The 19,475-nt window shown below is 46.7% G+C and overlaps 2 protein-coding genes across 2 annotated transcripts in view; one reads left to right on the top strand and one right to left on the bottom strand.

Annotated features, from left to right (window-relative positions):
• The window catches only part of PDYN (prodynorphin), a 105,535-nt gene extending 103,106 nt beyond the window's left edge, over positions 1-2,429 (bottom strand). The window contains exon 1 of the mRNA XM_043883470.1: positions 2,293-2,429. The gene's annotated coding sequence lies outside the window, so the exon portion shown is untranslated. The remainder of the gene's footprint in view (positions 1-2,292) is intronic.
• The window catches only part of STK35 (serine/threonine kinase 35), a 42,954-nt gene continuing 24,380 nt past the window's right edge, over positions 902-19,475 (top strand). The window contains exons 1-3 of the mRNA XM_043883469.1: positions 902-1,437; positions 2,029-2,629; positions 13,894-14,643. Coding sequence (XP_043739404.1) covers positions 1,132-1,437; positions 2,029-2,629; positions 13,894-14,606 — 1,620 coding nt within the window. The 5' untranslated portion in view covers positions 902-1,131 and the 3' untranslated portion in view covers positions 14,607-14,643. The remainder of the gene's footprint in view (positions 1,438-2,028; positions 2,630-13,893; positions 14,644-19,475) is intronic.

Genomic DNA, 19,475 nt, shown 5'->3' with positions numbered 1-19,475 from the left:
ATAGCTACCTGGGAAGCTTGAGCATCTGGAAGTTCACAGTTTACGTATTGCTGAAGCCTGGCTTGGAGAATTTTGAGCATTACTTTACTAGCCTGTGAGATGAGTTCAATTGTGCAGTAGTTTGAGCATTCTTTGGGATTGCCATTCTTTGGGATTGGAATGAAAACGGACCTTTTCCAGTCCTGTGGCCACTGCTGAGTTTTCCAAATTTGTTGGCATATTGTGTGCAGTACTTTCACAGCATCATCTTTTAGGATTTGAAATAGCTCAACTGGAATTCCATCACCTCCACTAGCTTCGTTCGTAGTGATGCTTTCTAAGGCATGGCATCACTGACTCGATGGATGAGTTTGAGTAAACTCTGGGAGTTTGTGATGGACAGGGAGGCCTGCCATGCTGCGATTCATAGGGTTGCAAAGAGTCGGAGACGACTGAGCAACTGAACCAAACGGAACCTGGGAAGCAACTTAAAAAACGGGCCCCTCACACATTATAGGCACTCCATACATATCTGTAGATTCAGTTTACAAATACGGAACAACTATTAGGCACCACGAGTGAACAAGATATTTTAAAATTCCTGCCTAAAAGGAGCTTACATTCAGCGCTCTCAGCCCTGCATCCAATTAGCCACTTTCTATTTACATATTAACATTTTATATAAAATATACTTATTTAATTTGGGGCTATCAATCCTGGGAGATAAGGCCCAGTCTACCCATTTTGCAGAAGAGGAAACTGAGGCTCCAAGTGGAGGCAATAGTCTCCCCAAGATCAACAGGTTTCATAGGAGACAGGGTATGTAGTCCAGCCCAGTCCGGGCGGTTCCCAGGCAAGACCCATGAATCAATTAAACCGACCAATCCAATCGACCAATCAGTATTTATTAGGGCCTACTGCGTGCAGCTCTTCTCGCAGCGCGGGCGAAGAAGAGAGGAGGTTGCGGTGCACAAGCGGCTGCGGAGACCAGAGACCACAGCCGAATCGCGGGAATTTGGCGCCTATTTTTTGTTGGTTGGGTGTTCTCGCCTGTGATTGGGCCCCCGCCCCGCGTGGGTGCGCCGGGCTGCGGCTGCTCCGCCGACCCTGGCAGGACCCCGGCGGCGCAGCACTCAGCCGGCCTTCCGGGGGATGGGCCACCAGGAGCCTCCGCTGGCCCGACTGAGGGCCGGACGTGCGGCTTATATAAAAAGGTTACGTAAAGGGCTCAGCTGGCGCGAACACGTGGAGAGCCGCGGGAGCCCGGACGCCCAGCTGTACCCCGAGAGCACTGCTACCGTCACTCGTACAGTAGCAGGCGCCGTCGCACGCCCGACCCGGGCCGCGGCCTCCCGCGCGGCTCCGTACCCGAGGCAGCCCTGTCCAGGGGCGGACCATCCCCAGCCGGGGGCCTTAGGAGGGAAACGCGCTGCCCGGAAGTGGAAGGGCGCCGGCCAGGTAAGCGCGCTGTCCGCGGCGTAAAAGCTAGCACCGAAGATGAAACTACGCCGGCCGCCTTGGGCGTCTGTGAGGGCAGTTGGGCCCCAGGTTGGGCGCGCTTAAGGACGCCGAACTTTTAAGCCAACCCCTCACACCCGCAGTCCGGCGGGACTTGGGTCGGTCCGCGGGGCTCTGCTCGGGCTTAATTCAATGGACTGTTTACACCCGGGAGAACTCAGGGCGGGACGCGGGGAGGGGCATCCCAAAGGGAGCCAGGCGGCGGAAAAAGATTTCCACAGTCCGAATTGCTTCTGAAGGCGATTTTCATCAGTCGTGAAAACTGCGGGTCCTTGTTTTTCGTACTGCTACACGATAAATTAACTGAAAAGGCGGGTACTTTCTGCTCTCTTTTCCGGCTCTCCCCTCTGAGCCAGTGCCCCGTGGTTTCGTCTTTCCCGCTTTCCCCTCCCCTCCCCCGTTCGCTCTGCAGCCGTGGCTTCCGTCTTAAAGGGGCCGCAACGGCCAGAGGAGGAGGTGGGACGCCCTGAGGCCTATGCTCCAGGCCTCCCCGCCTCGGCCTGGTCGTTTAACCGATTTTTTCGCCCGCAGGTCACAATCCAAGGTCCCGCTCTTCCGCGTCCCGGGGCCGGACGGAGGGATGAGGCAGGGGGGTCCCGGGCAGCGCCGTTGCTGCTCCCCCCGCCGCCCGCAGCCATGGAAACGGGGGAGGAGGACGGCGCTCGCAGAGGTACACAAAGCCCCGAGCGGAAAAGGCGAAGCCCAGTGCCGCGGGCGCTCAGCGCGAAGCTGAGGCCGGCGGCGGCGGCCCAGGCCATGGATCCGGTGGCGGCCGAGGCCCCGGGCGAGGCCTACCTGGCGCGGCGGCGGCCTGAGGGCGGCGGCGGGTCGGCGCGGCCGCGTTACAGCCTGTTGGCGGAGATCGGGCGCGGCAGCTACGGCGTGGTGTACGAGGCAGTGGCCGGGCGCAGCGGGGCCCGGGTGGCGGTCAAGAAGATACGCTGCGACGCCCCCGAGAACGTGGAGCTGGCGCTGGCCGAATTCTGGGCCCTGACCAGCCTCAAACGGCGCCACCAGAATGTTGTGCAGTTTGAAGAGTGCGTCCTGCAGCGCAACGGGCTCGCCCAGCGCATGAGCCACGGCAACAAGAGCTCGCAGCTTTACCTGCGCCTGGTGGAGACCTCGCTCAAAGGTAGGAGCGCCGAGGGCCGCCCTGGCTACGCCGGGCCTGGGCTCAAGAGTCTGGTGGCCAGACCCAGACTGACCCCTGGACCCCTATAACCTGGTCCCAGTCCTGTCACCCTGGACCCGACACACCCTCCTTTCTGCGCCAGGCAAAAAGTCCGCCCTCCCCTCTCCTGAACCGGAATCAGTTTCCAGCCCTAATGTTAGCTGGTATTTTCATAACAAGGGCTCATTAAGTGCTAACCATTGTGGTAGTAGTGCTCCTTAAGTGCGAGCCATTATTAGGAAACGTCTAGCACTTTGAAAGTCGTATTTGGAAGTGGAGGGGGTTGGGTTCAGAGTTAGTGGAAGAACTACCGAGCCCCGTCACAGGCTTGGGAACCCTTCTCTTTCCCTCCCAAAGCAAACAAAAAGAAAAAAACTCAGCTGGACCCACCCACACCCACTCCTTGTCTGGTTCCAAAAATCCCCGCACCATCGGGCTCCACCCTGCAGATTCTGGTTCGTCTTTTTCCTCTGAGACCCCCCAGCTCTTCCCAGGGCACTCAAGCTAACTGGCGGTTTTTAGGCTAGGTCCTCTTGGGACCTGCAGCATAATAACCCCACAGGTGGACCAGAACTGTCACACAACAACATCGAATATCTTTTTCCTCTTGTCTTACACGTTCTTAACTTTCTGAGGCTGACTTGTAAGTGGTTTTATTTCTAGAGAAGGTAGGGCTCAGTGAAGCGAAGGGGTATTGCAGTCCTAGGGAGGGCAAGTCCTGGTTTGGGGGTTTTAACTGCAGTTAGGGGGGTGTGTGCATCCTGAGTGCTCACGTGTCTTGTTCAGACTACAAGTAGCCCTGGGTCTGTTCCTAGCCAGTGGGCTAGGAAGCCCTGAGAAGTGTTCTCAGGGGAGAGCTTGCTAATCTGAGCCCCAGCTCTGCCCTAGATCTCTTACAGTGACTGGAGGTAATAACTTTAAAAGTAAATCCTCTCTTCTTTCTATAAACAGAGAAACTAAGGATTAGAGATGAACTTGAAGGTAAGTTGATGAAGGTTAATCAGCTTGTAAGTGAAGTAGGGTTGTCCTCCTGTTTTCTTTACAATTTTTCATAGCTTAAGGGATGTGGTCCCAGATTTGTCTTGATTCAAGGTCTCAATCCTTTTAAGAGGGGTAACATGTACTCTTCTCCCCTGAAGATGGACTAGATCTGACCTTAGTAAGAATGGGTAGGATCTGGGGTGGGGGTGAGGTCAGCTAGTGCATTTTGTTTGGAGCTTTTGCCTGATCTTAAGATTCTGCAGGCCCATCTCCAGAGAACTCCTTGGCCTACTTCAGATCAGTTTAATAGCGGATTGAGAACATGCTCAATGTTACCTGGGTTTCTTTTTCAAAATAGGCTTCTACTTTTATGCCCATTTCTCCTCATCTGTCTTGAAAAGGCCACCCTCTCTCCACGCTGAATATACTTGTTTTGAAAAGACTTTCCAGGAGATTCTTCAGTTTCTCTGTATTCTACAAGCTCTTCAGTTCACTCTGAGACTATCTTCTCTGTGGGTAATCAATGGTCTGGACTTCATCTTACACCACTCCTTGAGATGTAGCAGTTTGCTTTGCCAAAGGGTCCCCTTCACCCTCAGCTCATCTATGTCAGTCTTGAACCTTCAACCCAGATTGGAAGTCTTGGCTTTGTCTCCCTACATGTACTGTTTTGTCCTCACTTGTAGACTTTGTCAACTCCACAGTAAACAGTGGCAGCCTAGCATGGGCTTTAGGGTTTAGATTTGCTTTTAGACATGGCTTGTCTAAGCTGACTGCATGAAACAGGGGACAAGTCGTTTCAAACCTGTGGGGAGAAGTCCTTTATTCCTAGGGTGAGGGTTCCTCTGTCTTAGGGCTGCTGTGCAGCCTGGGAATGTCCACAAGTGCTCCAGATGAGTCGCTGCTTCAATGAATTCAGGCTGCGTTGTGAGCCTTCCAGTGTCCTCCCCTTCAAGATTCGCAAAGTTCCTGTACCAGTTTCCCAAACTTGACCGTGGAACACTTTCTGTTTCCTGTGTTGTCTGCAGCGCCAAGTTGACAGAAACAGTGATATCTTCTTCCTCCCTTTGTGACTAAAACTGAGACCTAAAAGAAATGAAATACTTTGCTTTTAGGCCACATACTTAATACACCCCTTTCAGTTATTTGAAGTCTTAAATATATGAGCCTCTGCTATGGGTCAGTTAATGTTCTGGGCCCAGGGAAAGAACAGTAAAGGCCTCTGCTTATAGTCTGATGCTCAGAGTGTTAATTTAACAAGCAGTTAATAAGCTTGTTTTTTACTGTCAGTATTAAAGTGGAGAACAATAAGTATCCAGATTACCCCAAATTAACTTTCCCTGATTTCAACTTCCAAAATTTAGCAGTCCTGATATTCCCCGGGGCAGATTCTTTCAGTTTGCAGATAATCTGGTTCAGCTTTGTCTGTAAACAGAATGTCCTTTGTGGTCACCTCTTGACCAGTCTCCTGTAATTTAGAATAAATAACAGACTAAAAAGTGTTAATCTTCCTTAAAGTCTCAATGAACCAAACCCACAAACTTACTGAGGTCCTATAGTGGTATTTGCAGAGAAGAAAAAAAGCACAACTCTTAGCCCCAAGGGAACTTAATTTGAAAAGTTTGAGAAGCTGTAGAAAACTCAAATGCTAATCAGGGTCACAGGAGGAAAAGGCAGGTTGGCTCATTAACAACAGCTTTGTACTGTGTTGTGCAGATTAGCAAGAATGAGAACCTGGAGTTACCGGGAGGGTGGGCTTTAAAAGAAGGGAACCTGATAACACACGGATAGGTAGAGAGAAAGTGCATTTTATTTCATAATTCGGCCGAATAGAGAATGGTTCGTCCCTGTCCCCAAGCCCCACTTCAGTGTCAACTCTACCGAAAGATGTTTCTATAGTTTTAAAAAGTTATGTATGAATAAACCAGTGTCAGAGAAGGGGTAGAGGACTTGTTAATACAGTTCTTCATCTTGTCCAGCTTTGGTAGACTTCTGTGTTTATGTCCGTCCTTCCTCTCTGAACATAGACCAAAAGGTCCTACCCAGAGCATTATATAGAGAACAGAAGTTTGACAGACAGTAGTGACAGTCAGTTTGACAGTCAGACATCTCATCTGGCCTTCTGTTTCACAGGGGAGGAAATTGAAGCCCGGAAAAGGGACAGGACTTACCCCAAGTGAGTTAGTGGTAGTATTCAAACTAGCCTGTCGGGCTTTTTTTTAAAACAAAACAAAACAAATTAACAGTCTTGTAAATTACTTGGTTGATGGGTTGGTGGCTTTGTTTAACTTTTAAGAACTTTTTATTAAAAAGGAATTTACAGTTTGCTTATTATCCCCTTGTTTTCATTGCCGAAGCACCCTGTCTTTTGCACCTAAAACTAAATTCAAGGTTACTGCCACTTAAAAGATGTCAGGCAAGCCTGAGCTCATTGTCAAGCTCAGAAATTCTGATGCTCTCTCTAAGGTACACACTGATCCTTCTAAGAAGTAGCAACAAAAAGGACCAAAAAGAAAATCCAGGACAAACCCTCAAGGTTCATAAAACTGAAGAATTAGAAGTTTGGAAAAGCTAGGAATCTAGCTCATCCCAGCTTGGTAAAACGTGTTCTGTTTGACCGATTATTTGATGTTTATTGTACTCAGGATACCTTGAGGGTCTTCAGGTGGGTGGGAATCTTGGCCCCTGGGAGGTAGTCTTGTCTGCACACTGATGCCTAGTGATGACTGTGAGCCACATGTTCTAGAAGAAGCTATGCACAGTTTCTTCCAGGAGGCCTACAGAAGACTTCCCCATAAGATCTTATCCTTAAGGGTGAAAGGTCACAAGTGGTGGGTTTCCTGGAAAATAGGAGAGGTTCCCTCTGGGAGCAGAGAGGCCTGAGGAAGCAGGGGAAGGAGGTGGACCTCAGTAAGCTGAGGGGCAGCCCTTGTGGGGAGGGCCCAGGATCTTAGTGGATGTGCTGTCGGCCTGCAGACTCCTCTCAGCCGCTGAGAACCCAGGGAAACCTTGGGTTCAGAGCTGGGTTCTCCCCTTCCAGGCCCGTAGAAAGCAACTCTGAATTCTCTACTGCAACTTTGGGGCCTCAGAGTGTAGAGAACCCCTCAGGTGGACGCAGAGAGCTGACTGGTAGTCTTTGGCTACCCTGACACAGATAAAAAGGCGGCATTAGGGGCCCTGGAAATAAATGGGATACAGTAGAACATTGGTTTTGTCAGAAGTTGTTAGTCCCAGTTTCACCCTGTTCAACAAAATGCTAAACCTCACTGATTGCTGTGTGCCCTGAGCTGTTCTGAAGGCTTTATATTGATTAACTGATTTAGTCCTCATAACTACCTTTTGAAGTGTATACTATAATTATCCCTGTTTTACGGGTAGAACAGTTGAGGCACTGAGGTTAGTGAAATTGCCAGATACAAAGCAGCTAAGCAGATAGCCAAGTCAGGCTCAAAGCCCTGGCGTTCTGGATTGAGTCTGCTTTCCTTCACAAAGCTGTGCTGCACTTTGAGATGGGTGGCTTATGTCTGAGCTCTCCTATTTCTCTTGGTTGTTAAATGGGCGTAATGATACTTTACTCAAAAACTAGTGATTGCTATATATTTTAGATTCTGTATTAACCAGTACTTGTGGCACTGCTGACTTCTGCTGGTGCCTCCCCTATGCTTTAACTGCCAGGGACCCTCTGCTTCCTTTCTGTTCTCTTGATTGTGTTGGGATAGCCACGCAGACTTTTATTTTCTCTTGCTACCGGGAGACTTCTTTCCTTCTGTGTGCAGTGGGGGTTTTAGATACCAGCCCCAGGAGATAGAAGCAGCCCTTACTTGAGAGCTTTGATTAATTGGGATCGTGTTAGGTGGGGCTTTTTATGGCATAAATAAACTGTCAGGGAGAGCTTAGGGTCCCAATAGAACATCAGTTTATTTTCAACTTGAACTTGGCTTTCAGTGGTATTTAACCAGTGGCCCTCCTTTCAGACTCACAAATTCTGGATGCTTACTTGTCTTAATCTACATATTCTGCAGGCCCTATACTAGAACATTTTTGTTATTTCTCTGTTTTTACGCCTTTTCAGCTAACAGCTCTCATCTTGATTCATTTCACCCAGTTATTGATCACCTACTCAGTGTGTGTGAGGTACATCGCAGGAGCCCAGAGACTTGGCCTTGTTCCACTGTGGTGCCCAGTCTAAGGGAGGAGATAGACAGGCACATCACAGCTGGTGATGCTTGACTGTAGCCTGTGAGAGGCGCTCTAGGGGGACAGCTGGCAGGACTGTGGACTAAATTGAGAGGGGGGAAGGATGAGCTATAAAAGGGCAAATCAGAAGTCGGCCTGGGAAGGCCCATTGCACATGGAGAGAGACAACCAGGACTGCCCTGGGTTACTGGCTTGTCTGCCTGGCCAGTGGGATCTGCATGTTTAACAAGATCCTTGGAATGTTCCAAGTCCTAATAACGAACCTTAAATTTTCATGGTTCATCCTCTCATTTAATCCTCTCCACTTTAGGTTAGAGTTTCTGTTACCTAGTTTTACACACAAGAAAATCAGGATCCGTCAAGTTGAGTAACTTATAGTGTTGTAGCGTTACTTGAGTAACTTGTCGTACCAGTAGTAACTTGTAGCGGTGTAGGGTCAGGGTCTAGGTTTATATCCAGATGTTCTTTCCAGTTCTTGACCTGCTGCTTTATGACCATCCTGCTTTATGACACATTAACATGATTAATGTCGGATAGTTACCTGCTCTGGTGTCCAGGCACCATGCAAGATGCTTTGTGAGTCACAATTAAGCCTTATACCAGCCTATGGGGGTATGTGTCTCTCCCCAGTTTGAGAAATGAACCATTCATGGGGTCTTTTTTAGAAGTTGGCCTACGGTGACATAGCCATGAAAGTGTCGGAGTGGGTGATCTTGACCCCAGGAGGGCCACTGGGCCAGAGACTTCAGCATCGGCCTCTCGGCCTCTGTTGGACACTGTATTTTGCTCTGGCAGCCACTCGGAGGGGGTCTGTTCTCTAGCGCACAGTGACATTTGATTAATGAAGTACTTTGAATTGAACGCAGCCTGTGGTGTTGACACTGGACCCAGCCTCTTTATAGTGACACAGCTCAAGGTCATTGAGACCGGAACCAGTGCTCAGTCTATGAGCTCATCTGGGGAGAACGTGCTGGGTGGTCCTCACCTTCGGCATCTTCTTGGTACTGATCTTTTGAGCCACTTCTTCAGTTAAAAGTTATATATTAAATTTTTTATTTAATCCAAAATAGGGATGGCTATGGTCATAACAAATTTTCAAACCTCAATTCTGGCTTCCTTTATAATATTTTTTGAACATAACTTAAAAATTGTGTACCTTATTTCCTATTTCACATTAACTATGCTTATGATGTGTTACATGACTTTTCTCTTTTGGCTAAGTAAATTTTGTTGAAGTAAAGCATGACCCTCTAAGCGTTCAACTAAGTTGGCAATGCCATTACTAACCGTTACCTACTCGTGGGCAGCCGTTCTGCCTCCTCACTTTTACTGTGCTGTGTGGAGATAGCTCTGCATGTTTGAGAGCTTGGTGTGCTTTTTCGATGCTGGTAGATTTTTGTTTTGTCTTTTTGGTTCTCTTCTCTTAGAATAAATTCCTGGAATGGGATTTTTATGTCACATTGAGCATTTTGAAGACTTGTGATAAACATTGCTGAATTATCTCAGCATACTTATCAAAATCATAATTAATCCTTTATGAAAAATGCATCAGCATGTTGTGTGATTGGCCTTGATGAATATTAAACTCCTTGAGGGCATACGTAAGAGTACTTAAGGAGCTGCGTCCGAGTGGGAAATGGAACATCCAGGTGTTAACTTCTGCTGCTGGCAGCAAGAGGCGGCAGGAAAGCATCACGGTTAGAAACCCAGGCTGTGGAGACTCTGAGGTCTGCCTCTGTGAGACTGTAGCCTCCGTTTCCTCACTTGTGAAAGGGTCCTGTGAGTAGATGCGAGTTTGGAGTGAGGAGAGGATTGGCTTCTTCCTTCCTATCACATGTGACAGACACATGATACGTTGCTAAGTTCTGTTGATTCTAAATCTCCAAGACCTTTTCCCATCCCCTTCTTGCCTCATCCCTTGCTCTCGCTTCTTCTGATGCGTCTCTTGGCCCCTAGTCTGTCTTCATTTCTAACTCCTGCCTCCAGAGGGAACCTGGTTCTCAGATGTGTTCTTCCACATGTTGACATCTCTGAAATCAGTGCTTAGTGGCAAGCCACAGTGTTGTCAGCTTGGATATCTTACCTAAGTGGTATGGCTTACTTAACCTTAGTGACGTCTTAATTTCAATAAGCAGCTTATGTTTCTAAAATACTTCAAGAACTTTTAGTCACTTGCCGTTTCTTAGAGTTCACATTCTTTGTCTACCAGACGCCATTTCTTTTGACCTGACTCCAGACCATCTCCAGCCTCATTTCTCCCCGTCTCCTACCACATCTCTTCTGTGATTACCTCCAGATTATGTGAGTCCCTCGCTGCAAGTATGCAGCCCCCTGGGCTGTGTGCGCTCATTCCCATCACCCTGGGAGACACAATGCATGAGCCACTTACTCTCAGCCTGTCTATTTCTTATCCTGACCACCTTTCCCTACTCCTCAGGTAGAACTGCCTCCTATCCTTTATTCACATAGCTGCAGTCATTCTGTTTCTAGGGACTAGATGCCTTCATAAGGGCAGAAACTGCTACTTATCACATCTCTGGTGTCTGACAAGCAGTGTGTGCTCCTAGTATGCCCATGCACTTATACTAGAGCATAGCAGGTGCAAATAAATTATTATATATAGGATTGATAAACAAGTCCCTACTGTATAGAACAGGGAATTATATTCAGTATCCTGTGATAAACTATAATGGAAAGGAATATTAAAAGAATGTGTATAACTGAGTCACTTTGCTATAGAGCAGAGATTGGCACACATTGTAAATCAACTATATTTCAATTTTAAAAAAGTCTAATTTCTGGAGGATGCTTGGAGACAGGCTTATAAAATTCTGGGTATTTTGTGTCCCTTTCCAGGAAGTGCCTGCCTTTCCATAGTTCATATTGATTTATCCTTATGCCGAGTCTGCTGGCCTCAAGTTTCCCAATAGCGCCCATTTTGTTGGACGACTTCAATACTATTTCTGCCTATGAGTAATGAGATGCAAGACACCTGCTTGATTTTTTTTTTTTTTTAATTATATCCCCTGTGAACTCTGGCACAGGTTATGTTCTGAAGTACAAAGTTTATCTTGTGGTCTTCTGGCTTCTGCACTTGGAGAAGGTAATGAAATGCCCGTGAAAGTGGCCTGCTCTAGGTAGAATATGAGTTTTAGCTGTTACAGCCTGGGAAATGTGATGTAATCACCCACTTCATTCTCTGGTTTCTGTTTCATCTTTGCCTGACATGTGAGGTGAATTCTCTGGCCTCCAGCACTTGGGAGTACTGAAATCAGTGACTTGCTGGGCCTTGGCTGAGGTCCGCTGGGAATGATGGTGTAGGAGATGGCGAGGATGTGATTCCCCCAAAGCACCTTACACTCTGCTGACTGTGACTTACCTCAGGAATATGTGGTGTGTCCTTCTCATCTAACGGATGAGAAGATGGAGGCTGAGCGGTTCAGGGGCTCACCCCACGTTCTAACTAACCTCCCATCATACTCGGTCTCAAAGTCACCCAGTAAACCAGGGAGCAGAGTTGGGGTCTAAACCTGGACCTGACTTCCGACCCTCTATTACTCTTCTGCTGCTGGCTTCCCGACAGAAATGCACCCAGTGCGTCCTCTGCCCTCCCTCCATCTTGCTGTGATGTGAGGTCTCTGAAAAGAGGCTCAGGGAGGCAATCTGCCTTGAAGGAGAGGACCAGAATTCTGACATGCCTCTCCAATTTTTTGTGGGCAGCTGGATTCCTGCATGAAAACACATGCTGCAGCTTCTCATAAAATAAGCCCAAGGCCCTTGCCTGTGCAGAGAAGTGCTTTTTGTCCCTGGGACAAGTCGCTGTGTCCCCCCACTTTCCATTCCGTCATGCTCACTGATGATGAGTCTGCTTCCTGTCCAGCACTGTCATCTTAACAGACAGCCCCCTCCTTAGGTGTCTCCTGACCTTAGCTATTCTCCAGAACAAGTCCCTCAGTCTTGGGTGTTTCTACCCACCCACCCACCCACCCACTCACTGACTGAGGGCACTTTTTCACCTTTTTTTTTTTTTCTTTCCCTGGATTCTCATAACCTGAACTTAACAGTTATGTAGTCATTTTTGCAGAGTTGTTTTCTTTTTACTTCAGTTGCCATAGTTACCAACTTTGTATATAAAATAATCATCCCCACCCTCTGTTACCCCACCAGAAGTCTCACTGTTTTCTGATGTGGCCTTTGCTGAAGGAATCTGATGGCTTTTTAATAGTTTCCTTTCTGGCTCTACCATCAGCAAACATTTCGTGGTCTCCTTTTTATGGATCTTTACTCTGAAGTCTAGATTGATTGGGGCTCAGATCATAGCTTTATTTTGCAGTCTTTTTAGATAGAGCCTCAACCCGCTAGAGCTGATGACCTAGAAAGAGGATTAGGAGATGGGAAACAACTGGTTTTTTTAAAAAAAAAAAAAAAATCCCATCTGCCCTAAACTGGTTCTACCTGTATTGCTTTTGATTGTGAGCAATATAAACAAATTATATAATTACAGGGGCAATGCGGTCTGTCAGATGATGGTCAAAAACCTAAAGCTTTTGCTGTGTCCATCTAGTCATCGTCTTGCATCAACCTAGAACTCCCAAACCACTAGCTTTTTGTAGACTGCGTGCCTTGGTGATTTGGGGGCTTAGTGGAGTCTCATCTGAATCACCTGTTCTCCTTGTAATAAAGTAAATGGTAAAAGGAACCTTCTGGCAGAGACTTGTTGACGGGGTGTAGCCTTCAATTTTGGTAGAATGAAGAAGACACCGTGTGAGGGGTCAGAGGACTTGTCATGAAAGAGCCGTGTGACCACCCATGGCAGGCCCAGCCTCCTCATCAGGAGAAGGAGACACCTGCCTACTTAGGCCCAAGCTGTTTGGGCGCTTGCAGTCATCAGATAGCTTCTTGCTAAGGTTTCAGTAAACTGTTATTGCTTTATAAAGGATATTGGGATTTGTTTGGTTGCCAGTCACCAGCTTTCCTGCAGTTTCTGTGCTTCGAAAGGAAGACTTTCTGGAGAAGGCAGAGCTAGAATTTCAAGCACACAACTTGATTATATCTTATATCCACTTCAGACTTCCTATTTACACCTCTCTGGTCCTTTTATTCCTGGGCTTCATTATCCATCCCATCTCAGCCTAGAGTTCCCTTCTGGCTGTTCCCTGCTGATTTACTGCCTGTCTCTTAGGGTCACTCAAGTCCTGCTCCTTTAGACTTTTTTAGGTCTGGTGACTCCTGCTCACTCTTCACTGTTCATAAAATTTGACCTTGATGCCAATGCACAACTTAGGATGCTTGCTGTTTTAAAGACCTGTTCTCTTCTTCAAACTAAACTTCATAGAGATGGGCCTATCACGTATCTTAACTGGTGCTTGGCGTGTGGGGGGCTACCAGAAACACACTGAGTGAAAGATGTCTGAAATAAAATTGTAGTGCCATTCTAGATACGTCGATGACGAGAATCCTGTACAAAGCAGGGAGGGATGGAGGGAAGGTCTTTGGCCCTGCGTGGGGTGACAGACATTTGACAGTCTTCCCACGTGTTTTCACTTGTCGCAGCAGCAGCCCTGGGAGGTATGCTACCTATTTGGACATAGTATAATGAAACACAGTGGCTCTGCAGTCATAGATTTGAGTCTGTGAACACTTAAGTCTCCATGAGCCTTGGGTTTATTTCATTAGATGGGGCTGTTTTTTTCCTCCTATGGTGCTGGTAAGTGTTAAATGAATGTCAGGTGCCTGTATTGGTACTCTGTCTCACACATGGCCATTGACAGGCAAAGAAGCAGAAGTGGAAACTGGGCAGGGTGAACTCCTCCTGGCTAACCAGCAGTAAGCCAGGGTTCCCTTCCATGTTATCCCTTGACTCCCCTGTGTGAGTAGAGTTGGGTGTTCTTGTGTAGTTAGCCCCGTGCCAGTTTTGCTGGTCCTCTTAGATCGGAGCAGTTGTCAGCACTGTGATTCCTACTCTCATGCGCCACATCTCTGTAGTCTGTAAGTGGTGTGACTGCGTCCATCTCACTCAGGCTCTTTCTGGTCTTCCCTTGATTTAGGAGAAAGGATCCTGGGTTATGCTGAGGAACCCTGCTATCTCTGGTTTGTCATGGAGTTCTGTGAAGGTGGAGACCTGAATCAGTATGTCCTATCCCGGAGGCCGGACCCAGCCACCAACAAGAGCTTCATGCTGCAGCTCACAAGCGCCATTGCCTTCCTGCACAAAAACCACATCGTGCACAGGGACCTAAAGCCAGACAACATCCTCATCACAGAGCGGTCTGGCACCCCCATCCTCAAGGTGGCAGACTTTGGACTAAGCAAGGTCTGTGCTGGTCTGGCCCCCCGAGGTAAAGAGGGCAATCCAGACAACAAAAATGTGAATGTGAATAAATACTGGCTGTCCTCAGCCTGTGGCTCAGACTTCTACATGGCCCCTGAAGTCTGGGAGGGACACTACACAGCCAAGGCTGACATCTTTGCCCTGGGTATTATCATCTGGGCAATGATAGAAAGAATCACTTTCATTGACTCTGAGACCAAGAAGGAGCTCCTGGGGACCTATATCAAACAGGGGACTGAGATCGTCCCTGTTGGTGAGGCGCTGCTAGAAAACCCAAAGATGGAGTTGCACATCCCCCAGAAACGCAGGACTTCCATGTCTGAGGGGATCAAGCAGCTCTTGAAAGATATGTTAGCTGCTAACCCACAGGACCGGCCTGATGCCTTTGAACTTGAAACCAGAATGGACCAGGTCACATGTGCTGCTTAAAATTCAGGGCAAAGCATCTTGGGTGTTTTTCAACTAGGTGAGTGTACCTCTTTTTGCTCTGCATGTACTCTTCCTGGACTGCTGGATTCCTCAGTGTTGGCCCTGGAGGATGGGAGGGGAGATGGGGAATGGAGTTGGGGGGATATGCAGGGTGGAAGAGAAATAAAGTGCTCGTTACCACAGATTCCTCCCAAGTCTCGATGAGGAGGCATGGCATTATTTGAGTAAGAATTAGAAAGTCTAGAGAAGTTTTGAGTGGACACTGCATTTGAACTGAGTCTCTTTTAAGATTTTTAGAAACACTTTTTCTCAATAAATGCTTACTGTAGAAAATGTGCAAAAGTACAGACAAATTTTTTCAGCATAAACACTGTCCCCAATTTGTATCCTTCCTGTATACATATCCAATTCTGCGCAGTTTAGATCATGCTGTTTTAGGTTTTGTTTCCTGTTCTTCCATTCAGTTCTAACCTGAACATTTCCCCATATCATACCTTGAAAGCATCAGTTCAGTTCAGTCAGTCGTGTCTGACTCTTTGCAACACCATGGACTGCAGCACACCAGGCTTCCCTATCCATCACCAAATCCCAGAGCTTGCTCAAACTCATGTCCATCTAATCAGTTATGCCATCCAACCATCTCATCCTCTTCTCCTGCCATCAGTCTTTCCCAGCGTCAGGGTCTTTTCCAGTGAGTCAGTTCTTCATATCAGGTGGCCAAAGTATTGGAGCTTCAGCTTCAGTCCTTCCAATGAATATTCAGGACTGATTTCCTTTAGGATTGACTGGTTTGATATCCTTGCAATCTAAGGGACTCTCAAGAGTCTTCTTCAATACCACAGTTCAAAAGCATCAATCCTTCAGCACTCAGCTTTCTTTTAGTCCAGCTCTCACATCCATACATGACTACTGGAAGGTAATTGATATTCCGTTATAGGTGCCATAATGTAATTATTCTCCCACTTCAGAGAGCAAATGGTTTCTCCATTTTAGATACTATAAACAGTGGGTGAGTGAATTCTTATAGAGAAATCTTTGCTTATTTAACAGATTGGTGGCAGACTTTAATTTGTCAAGTACTGTGTTAGGCTTTGGAAGAATGATAAGCAAAATCAGAAACATGTGCCATCCTTGGGACTTCTGCAGCTTAGTCAAGGAGAGAATCATTAAATCATTATTTGTCATAGTTGCTTTACAATGTAAGGAAATTGACCTTCCAGACAATGGTGCCCAGAGACAAGAGTAGGAAACTGGAAGCAGAGGGGAGCATTCGGGTAAAAGGCCTAGTCTCTGCAAGGGAGCTGAAGCCAGAGGCAGCGTAGCAGTTTGGGGTAGTGAAAGATGAAGACAGGTAGTAGTTGAGGAGGACAGCGATCTGCAAGACCATGAATGGAGCTGAGGTAAAAGTGTATGAAAGTGTATACCAGGAACACAGTGGTAGTGCAGCTGGACCAGAGTCTGAGATGTGAGCAAAGGAAAAAAGGTTAGAAATAAGATGAAATATGGGACCCTGAAATCTGACCTTGACTTAGTAGGCATTTGGGAGCCATCTGTGAGCTGGAGCAGAACAGTGCAGTAAGAACTTCAGCAAGTGCATGCTGATTTGAACTGGAGTTTAGAGGACCAGTTGGACCAGTTGTTTGATTCATACTAGTAAGAAGATGTTGAACCTAAATGGATAGCACTGAGGGTAGAGAAATGCCCTGGATCTTTGGGGCACAATTAGCAAGGCAGCTGGCCATTGTGGAAATAATAAGATACAGGGAGATTGATACACTTGCTGGCTACTGTATTGGTCAGATTTGATTTATTTTCCTTAAAGGGAAAAGAAAAGGACATTGATCACCTTGAATGCTAGGTATTTTCACATGTACCATTTTGTTTCATCCTTGCAGCCCTGCAAAAGGTTAAGTCATTTACCCAGGATCCTACTAATTTAAGGATAGGGGCCTCCTTGGTGTCTCAGCGGTACAGAGCCCACCTGCCAATGCAGGAGATGCAGGTTTGAACCCTGGGTTGGGAAGATCCCCTTGGAGAAGGAAATGGCAACCCACTCCAGTATTCCTGCCTGGGAAAGCCCATGGACAGAAGAGCCTGGTGGGTTACAGTCCATGGGGGGTTGCAAAAAGCGTCAGACACTACTTAGCGACTAAACAGCAACAGCAGTATCTTACTCATGCCCCCTCCTCCCCAGCCTGTTTTTTCTTAGTATCAAGATGGCAAGCTGAAAATAAGCTAGTCTTAGATTTTTCTGAAGCCTTGAGAGGAGCTGATAGGTAGAAGCTGATCCCTGTGGTCATGAGCAAGGAGCCTCGGCACCTGGGACACAGAACTCTCCCTTACCTGGGTGGGTTCTTAGTCCCTTCTTTCCCTTTGTCACCCTTACATTTCTGGTTGGAGTTGGTTAATGCTGAGTCAGTGAGCGTCTCAAATGAGTCACTCCAGGTTTAATTCTTCCATCCCACAAGCATTTATTATCTTCCAAGTGCCAGGCCACTCTGTCCTACTACCCAGGAGAACAGCCTTCTTAAAGCTCGGTTTGGGGTCGTACCATGTTCAAGCCTAAAAAGAGTTGGCTGGACAGTATTTTAATTGTATTTCATGCTGGCAGTTCCCATCTCATCTTTTCCACTTTTCAAAAACCTCTTAGAATTCAAGTTTGCCCTGGGCTACGAAGAACGTCATCATTGGAAGAGGGACCTGGATTTGGGTTAGGGTTATGGGGTTGTCCTAACTAGTTGAAATTGTGGCTCCCATTTGGGACCCCCCCCCCCCCCCTTGAGATCTGTGCCGTGTTGCAGGGCAAAGTTAAAGCTGAATGAGAGTGTTGTTTCAGGTAGGAGAAATAAGTGAACTTGAGAAAAGATGGGGAACATAGTTATGGCCAAATGTCCCGGACTCTGACAGCTAATAGACAGTGGTTGGTCAGTGGTGCCTGACCTGCTCTGTTCTAGCTGAACACTTAGAATTTGGGCCGGGTCCAGGGCCCAAGTCTTTGTGACCAGGAGCTGAACCTTGTTGTGCCAAAGGTTCAAATCACTTGTGGTATAAATAAGTATCTGGCTGGTTAGAGAATCAGAGACTTAGGCTGGAAAGATCTGTGGAGTCCAAACTCCCCTTTCTGCCAATCAAGCTTTATATATAGATGGAGAAACTAGTTCCATATATTCATTCATATTTATTAAGAAACTATTTGCCAGGGACTATTTCAGACACAAAAGATACATTAGTGAACAAAACCAACAAATTCTTGGAACTGTAGAATTTATATTTCCTGGAGAGATGAACAAACATAACTGTTAGCTATGGGTTGGCAGGGCAGGGTGGAGGTGGTGTAGACTAGGATAAGGGAAATTAGAATGCAGAGAGGTGAGGGATGGGGGTGTACTTCCAAGTAGAAGAGATTGGGGTGGGTCTCCTTAAAGACGGTGACTTTTGATCAAAGGTTAGAAGGAGTTGAGGGAGTGAGGCACTGGGATTTCTGGAGGAAGAAAATCTCAGAGGCAATAACCATTATAACAGCTTGAAGGCTAGACAGAGTGAACAGGGAGGTGAGTATAGGAAAAGAAGCTAGAGAGGTAATTAGGAGTCAACTGAGAGTCCTTGGACTGCAAGGAGATCAAACCAGTCAATCCTAAAGAAATCAACCGTGAATATTCACTGGAAGGATTGATGCTGAAGCTTCAATTCTTTGGCCACCTGATGCAAAGAGCCAAATCATTAGAAAAGACCTTGATGCTGGGAAAAATTGAAGGCAAGAAGAGAAGTGGACAACAGAGGATGAAATGGTTGGATGGCATCACTGACTCAATGGATATGAGTTTGAGCAAGCTCCAGGACGGGGAAGCCTGGTTTGTTGCAGTCTGTGGGGTCACAAAGACTCAGACACGACTGAGCAACTGAACAACAGAAGAGGCCTTTTATCTTCAGTAAGATGAAAGGTCATTGATGTGTTTTCAGCTGTGTGATATCTGATCTTTTGAAAGGATCACTGTAACTACTGTGCTAAAAGTAAACTGGAGGGGGCAAGTGAGGGGATATGATGGGAGGTTACTCTAATAACCCAGGTGAGAGATAAAGATGGCTTTGAACAGCAGAGCAGGGAAGATAATGATTGGATTTGGGGTGAATTTTGAAGTCAACCGATAGGATTTCATGCTAGATTGAACAAAAGATGTGAGAGAAAGGAATTAAGGATGACTCCAATTTCTTGGCTTTCTAAACCATTGGAAGGATAGAGAGGATCAAATGAGATGGGGAAGAACAGGTTTGACTGGAGGAATTTAGGTCTTGGTCATCTGAATGTTTGGAATGCCTGTTCAGAAACCAAGTACAGAAGTTGAGTAGGCAGGTGGAGGAGTCTGAAGTTCAGGGGAGAGAATGGTCTAGAGGTACAACTGTGGAGATGGTCAAGGATGTTTTAAATGTTTCTTTTAAATGAATAATTTAGCTACATGCTATCATACATAATTTATGAAAACTTTCCAAAAACATATTTAGTGAGTTGTTCAGTTGCTAAATTCTGTCCAACTTTGGTGACCCCATGGACTGTAGCCCACCAGGCTCCTCTGTTCATGGGATTTTCCAGGCGAGAATACTGGAGTGGGTTGCCATTTCTTTCTTCAGAGGATCTTCCCAACCCAGGGATTGAACCCGCATCTCCTGCATTACAGGCGGATTCTTTATCGCTGAGCCACTGGGGAAAGCCCATGTTTAGTCAGTAGGGTGGCATTGTTTTATATTTTTGCAAATTAGCATCTGCTTTGATAGTCAAATGAATTCTTATTTGCTTCCACTGTGTACCCTGGTGCTACATCACTCATCACATAACTTCTGGAAAACTTCACCATACACTTATAGGAGAATGAA

This window comes from Cervus elaphus, chromosome 23 (assembly GCF_910594005.1).
Source record: "Cervus elaphus chromosome 23, mCerEla1.1, whole genome shotgun sequence".
Classification (NCBI taxonomy): Eukaryota; Metazoa; Chordata; class Mammalia; order Artiodactyla; family Cervidae; genus Cervus; species Cervus elaphus.
Note: the sequence above shows the minus strand (reverse complement) of the source record. Positions and strands in the feature narration are given on the sequence as shown.